Genomic DNA, 7,008 nt, shown 5'->3' with positions numbered 1-7,008 from the left:
CACACATATATATAGTATAAAGAGATCTGCTCCCTTAAAGATTACAGCCTAGAAAACCCTATGTTGTTATTGTGCCGTCAACTAGGACCTGTCTCATAGCAACCCTTCCTTGGGTCTGAGGCAGTATCACTACGGAAGTAGGTTGCCCAACCTTTCTTCTGAGGACTGGCTGGTTTGAACCACCAGCCTTCTGGTTACCAGTCAAGTGCCTTAGGCACCATGCTACCAGAGCTCCGAGAAAACCCTGTGGGGCAGTTCTATTCTGTCACATGGGGCTGCTATGAGTCAGAATCAACTCAATGGCACCCAACAACACAATATTATTACAGTATTACTACTATTCCACCACTCATCCACTGTCAGTTTGTGTTCTGTGATGGCTTGGGTGTTGTTGTGGTGCTGGAAGCTATGCCACCAGTATTACAAATACTGGCAGAGTCACTGTTCTGGTTACCTAGTGCTGCTCTGACAAGAATATACCACAAATGGGATGGCTTGAACAAACAGGAGTTTATTCTCTTACAGTTTGAAAGCTTTAAGTCTGAGTTCAAAGTGCCAGGCTCTAAGGGCTGGGTGAGAGCCCCTCAACCTTGGGCTTCAGCTCTGCCTCCTGCTCCCAGCCCACTGGAGCTAGAGCCTTTTCTTCACTAAGATAGCTGCTGGCTGCTGAGACTGACAAGCCCGAGGTTGACGAGTAAAAAGGCACAGGCCCAATATTACCAAACCACACAGCAGGCCATTAATTCAAGTCCATTGTAAGTCCCAAGGTTAGCAGAGCATGGCATGACATGGCTACATGCAGGGTCCAAGTGTGCCATAAGCTAGAGACTATCCACAAGGCTTCTCCTTATATACAGGAAGCAGACCACATATCCAAAGCAACTACTCAGCTGCTTGTGGTATAGATCCCACCATGGAGTTGATTGCCAGTCTCACCATGGGGAATGATTACCGCCAGCTGCCCAGACACTCAACCAGGCCCAGCCAAGTTGACATACAAATTTAACTACCACGGTCCCCCATGGTGAACAGCTTTCAGTGGAGTTTCCAGATTAACACAGACTAGGAAGAAGGACTTAGTGATCAACTTCTGATAAAACTGGCCAGTGAAAACCTCATGAATAGCAGCAGAACATTGTCTGATATAGTGACAAAAGATGAGTCCCTTAGTTAGAAGGTACTCAAATTATGACGAGGAAAGAGCTACCTCCTCAAAGCTAAGTTTGTCATTAAGAAGAGTCTACCTTAATGATGTGGCTGGAGTAAAGCTTTTAGGACCCTCAACTGATGATGTGACATGACTCAAAATAAGAAGAAACAGTTGTAAACATTCATTGATACCTGGAATGTGGAATGTACAAAGTATGAATCTAGTAAAATTGGAAGTTGTAAAAAATGTAATGGAACTCATAAAGATGGATATCTTAGACATTAGTGAGCTAAAATTCACTGGTATTGGCCATTTTAAATCAGAAAATCATACAGTCTACTATAGTGGGAATGACAGATTAAAGAGGAATGGTGTTATATTCATCATCAAAAAAGAACAATTTGAACTCTATCCTAAAGTACAATGCTGTCAGTGATAGGATAATATCCGTATGTCTAAAAGGAATATCAGTTAATATGACTATTATTCAAGTTTAAACACCAACCACTAAGGCTAAAGATGAAGATACTGAATATATTTAGCAACTTGTGTAGTCTGAAATTGATCAAACATACCATCTATATAGGTTGATAATTACTGGCGAATGGAATGCAAAACTTGGAAATACAGAGGAAGGATCAGTAGTTGTAAAATATGGCCTTGGTGAAAGAAACGATGCCAGAGGTTATATGATAGCATTTTTCAAGACCAACAATTTATTCATTATAAATATCTTTTATCAGCAACATAAAGGGTGACTATGCATATGGAACTTGCTGAAAAGAACATAAAGGAATCAAATTGACTACATCTGTGGAAAGAGATGATTGAGACGTTCAATACCATTAGTCATAACAAGGCTAGGGACTGATTGCAGAATAGGCTATCAATTGTTCATATGTAAGTTAAAGTTGAAGCTGAAGAAAATTAAAACAAGTCGACCACAGCCAAACTATGACCTTGAGTATATCCCACCTGAATTTAGAGACCATCTCAAGAATAGATTTGACACATTGATCACTGAGGACACTGAAGGCCAGATGAGTTGTGGGGTAACAGCAAGGACATCATGCATGAAGAGAGAAAAAAGTCATTAAAAAGACAGGAAAGAAAGAAAAGACCAAAATGGATGGTAGAAAAGACACTCAAACTTGTTCTGGAATGTAGAGTAGCTAAAGCAAATGAAAGAAATGATAAAATAAAATAGCTGAACAGAAGATTTCAAAGGGCAGCTCAAGAAGACATAATAAAGATTTATAATGAAATGTGCAAAGACCTGGAATTAGAAAATCAAAAGTGAAGAACATGCTCAGCATTTCTCAAGCTGAAAGAACTGAAGAAAAAAATAAAACTTTGGGTTGCAGTATTGAAGGATTTTAAGGAGCTCTGGTAGCATAGTGGCTGAGGCACTTGACTGCTAACCAGAAGGCTGGCGGTTCAAACCCACCAGCCACTCCTCGGAAGGAAGGTTGGGCATTCCTACTTCCGTAGTGATACTGCCTCGAAAACCCAAGAAGGGGTCGCTATGAGTCGGGGCCGACTCAATGGCAAATAACAACAACAACAACAATGGACAAAATATTGAATGAAACAGGAAGACTCAAGAGAAGATAAAAGGAAAATACAGAGTCACTGTATCAAAAAGTATTATTTTCTCTCAACCATTCCAGAACATAGCATATGATGAAGAACTGCAGATATTAAAGGAACAAATCTAATCTTCACTGAAGACATTAGTGAAAGACAGGGCTTCAAGAATTGATGGAATACCAATTAAAATGTTTCAAAAAATGGATGCAACACTAGAAGTAATCACCCATTTATGCTAAGAAACTTGGAAGACAGCTACCTGGCCAACTGAGTGGAAGAGACCCATATTTGTGCCCATTCCTAAGCATGGTGATCCAAGAGAATGTGGAAATTCTTAAACAATATCATAAATATCACACACAAGTAAAATTTTGCTGAAGATAATTCAAAAATTAAAAAAAAAAAAACATTGCAGCAGTATACAGACAGGGAACTGCCAGAAATTAAAGCCATATTTAGAAGAGGATGTGGAATGAAGGATATCACTGCTGATATCAGGAGGATCTGGGAAATATCAGATGACATCAGATGGAAAACAGAATACCAGAATGATGTTTAGCTATGTTTTATTGACTATGCAAGTCATTCAACTTTGTGGATCATACCAAATTATGGATAATACTGCAATTGTTACATAGACTAATAGGCAGTCATTCAAACTGAACAAAGTGATGCTGCATGGTTCAAAATCAGGAATGGTAGGCCTTAGGGTTGTATTCTTTCACCATATTATTCAGTGTGTATGCCAAGCAAATAATATGAGAAGCTGAACTATATGAAGAAGAATGTGTCATCAGGATTGGAGGAAGATTCATTAACAACCTATGATATCAGATAACACCACCTTAGTTATTGAGAGTCAAGAGGACTTGAAGCATTTACTGATGAAGACCAAATACTACAGCCTTAAGTATGGATTACACCTCAACATAAAGAAAACAAAAATGCTCACAACTGGACCAGTAAGCAAAATCATGATATATGGAGAAAAGATTGAAGTTGTCAAGGATTTAATTTTACTTGGATCCACAATCAATGCCCATGCAGCAGTCAAGAAATCATATGACATATTGCAATAGGGAAATATGTTGCAAAAGATCTCTTTAAGGTGTTAAAAAGCAAAGCTGGCACTTTGAGGTCTAAGGTGTTCATGACTCAAGCCATGGCATTTCCAATCACCTCATATGCATGTCAGTTGTGAAAAATGAATAAGAAAGACTGAAGAAGAATCAATGCCTTTGGATTATGGCTATGGCAAAGAATATTGAATATACAATGGACTGTCAGAAGAACAAACAAATCTATCTCAGAAGTAGTATAGCCAGATGCTCCATAGAAGTAAGGATGGTGACACTTCGTCTCACATACTTTGGACATGTTGTCAGGAAGGACCAGCCCCCAGAGAAGGACATCATGCTTGGTAAAGTAGAGGGTCAACATAAAAGAGGAAGATCCTCAACAAGATGGATTGACACAGTGGGTGAAACAGTGAGCTCAAGTATAGCAATGGTTGTGAGGATAGCACAGGACAGGACCAGCAGAGTTTTGTTCTGTGTACATAAGGTCAAGTTAGAACAGACTCTACACCTAACAACAACATTGCTACACATTATACCCTTAATAAATGTGTTACACAGAAAATTGACAAGTTGCTCAAGGTCACACAGCAAGTGAGTAGTAGAGCTGGTAGGGCTGCTTAGAGTACTTTACATCTATTCTAAACCTTGGGAGAAGAGATAGGTGATACAAGTTGAAAAACCGATAGATGTTAAGAAAGGCTAGAATCGCATCCATGCAGAAGAATGTGGAAATACATGAAAGCAATATATGTTATGTGTTTGTGAAACTGCACACAACTCTGGCTGGTTGTAACCTGGGTGGGTGGTGAGCAGCATTACTGGAAGTGGAGACTGGAGGGCTAGGAAGGAGGCTGCCATAGAGGATTTTCATGTCTACAAATGGGCTTGGAATTTTCATTGTGGTCGTAGACTGAAAGGAAGCACTGGGGGATCCTATACAGGTTTCAGATTATTCAGGATCAGATTTGGGGTTTTATGGAACAATAATTTCCCAGTAAGAGACTACATCCTTGTTGCTTGACCTGTTTTTGATCCTTGTTGTTTCCTCAGGCGAACAAAGTCCTCCAGAGCTTCCAGCAGGCACAGGAGCCAATAGAGGAAAACATCCTGCAATCAGACAAAGCCCTCACGGAAAGACAGAAGGCAATAGAAGGTACAGGGGCAGGGATCAACCCATAGTAGGTTGGGGACTCCTGCAATGCCCTCTGATGGATCTGAAAAGGAAGTCTACTGAAATAATGAGCTTCCTGTCTTCTAAGGAACATAGACTCTGCAGAGTCTGAAATAATGACGGGGAGTTGTATGTCCCACCAAACAGTCATGGGCTTTCCCATAATATTCTGAAGTGTCCTTGGTGGGGATATTGTGAGAATTCAGAGATTTGCCATCTCCCTTTTTCAGTCAGTTCATGTCTGACCTCAAGAGGGTAGAGTACAGGCCTGACATGTGTTTTCTTCCCACTCTACAATCTTTGTTGGGATAGTGGAGCGGGCCAAGATGGAGGCAGCTAAGAAGGAAAATGAACTGCTGCAACAGAGACAGGAGGAGCAGCACCAAAAGATGGAGGCTCAAGAGGGGAGCTTCAAGGAAAATATGGAGCAATTGAAGGAGAAGATGAACAAGGAAAGAGAAAACATTCTGAGAGAGCAGGAGAAGATCCTGGAGCATAAGCTGAAGGTAAGTCCACCCTGCCAGATGGACAATGTCCTGGTACCTAAAGAAGTTGTTGTTAGGCTGTGAAGTTGGCTCTGACTCATAGTGACCCTATGTACAACAGAACAAAACACTGCCTGGTGCTGCACCAGCCTCACAATCCTCGCTATACCTGAACTCATCGTTGCAGCCACTGTGTCAATCCATCTTGTTGAAGGCCTTCCCCTTTTTTGCTGACCCTTCACTTTACCAAGCAGGATATTCTTCTCCAGGGAATGGTCTCTTCTGACAACATGACCAAAGTAGGTGAGATCAAGTCTGGCCATTCTCACTTCCCAGGAGCATTCTGGCTGCACTTCATCCAGGACAGATTTGTTAGTTCTTTTAGCAGTCCATGGTACTTTCAGCATTCTTTGCCAACACCACAGTTCAAAAGCATCAAGTCTTTTCAGTCTTCCTTATTCATTGTCCAGCTTTCACATGCATATGAGGTGACTGAAAATACCATGGCTTGGTTTGTTGTTGTTAGGTGCTGTCAAGTTGCCTCCAACTCACAGTGACCCTGTGCACAACAGAATGAAACACTGCCCAGTCTTGTGCCAGCCTCATAATCCTTGCTATATTTGAGCCCATCGTTGCAGCCACTCTGTCAATCCATCTCCTTTAGGGTCTTCCCCTTTTTCATCAATGCTCCAGTTTACCAAACATGATATCCTTCTCTGGGAAATGGTTCTTTCTCACAACATGACCAAAGTAGGTGAGACCAAGTCTGGCCATTTTCACTGCAAGGAGCATTCCAGCTGCACTTCTTTCAGAACAAATATGTTAGTTCTTTTAGCAGTCTCTGGTACCCGCAGTATTCTTCGCCAACATCACAACTCAAAAGCATCAACTCTTCTTCGGTCTTCCTTAATCATTGTCCAGGTCTCACATGCATAGGAGGCAACTGAAAATACCATGGCTTGGGTTAGCCTCACCTAGTCTTCAAGGAGAAATCTTTGCTCTTCAGCACTTGAAAGAGGTCTTTTATAGCAGATTTGCCCATTGCAATATGTCATCTGATGTCTTGACTGCTGCTTCCACTGGTGTTGCTTATAGAATCAAGTAATATGAAGTCTTTGACAACTTCAATCTTTTGTTCATTTATCGTGATGCTGCTTATTGGTCCAGTTGTGAGGATTTTAATTTTCTTTATATCAAGGTATAATCCATACTGCAGACTATAGTCTTAATCTTCATCTATAAATGCTTCAAGTCATCCTCATTTTCAGCAAGCAAAGTTATGTCATCTGGGTATCATAGGTTGTTAATGAGTCTTCCTTCTTCCTCATATAGCCTGGTTTCTCAGATTATTTGCTCAGCATACAGATTGAACAAGTACAGTGAAAGGATACAATTTTGATGCACTCCCTTCCTGATTTTAAACCATGTAGAATCCCCTTGTTCTGTTTGAATGACAGCCTCCTGGTCTACGTATAGGTTCCTCATGAGCAAAATTAAGTGTTCTGGAATTCCCATTCTTCTCAATGTTATCCA

The 7,008-nt window shown here is 40.8% G+C and overlaps 1 protein-coding gene across 1 annotated transcript in view; it reads left to right on the top strand.

The window, feature by feature from the left end:
• Positions 1 to 7,008, top strand: part of LOC103209155 (guanylate-binding protein 4-like) — a 28,467-nt gene that overhangs the window by 18,868 nt on the left and 2,591 nt on the right. Inside the window, exons 8-9 of the mRNA XM_007954937.1 lie at positions 4,870 to 4,972; positions 5,303 to 5,496. Coding sequence (XP_007953128.1) covers positions 4,870 to 4,972; positions 5,303 to 5,496 — 297 coding nt within the window. The remainder of the gene's footprint in view (positions 1 to 4,869; positions 4,973 to 5,302; positions 5,497 to 7,008) is intronic.

This window comes from Orycteropus afer, unplaced genomic scaffold (assembly GCF_000298275.1).
Source record: "Orycteropus afer afer isolate SDZICR_OR568_19922 unplaced genomic scaffold, OryAfe1.0 scaffold00482, whole genome shotgun sequence".
Classification (NCBI taxonomy): Eukaryota; Metazoa; Chordata; class Mammalia; order Tubulidentata; family Orycteropodidae; genus Orycteropus; species Orycteropus afer.
This window is presented reverse-complemented; position numbering and strand designations above follow the sequence as displayed.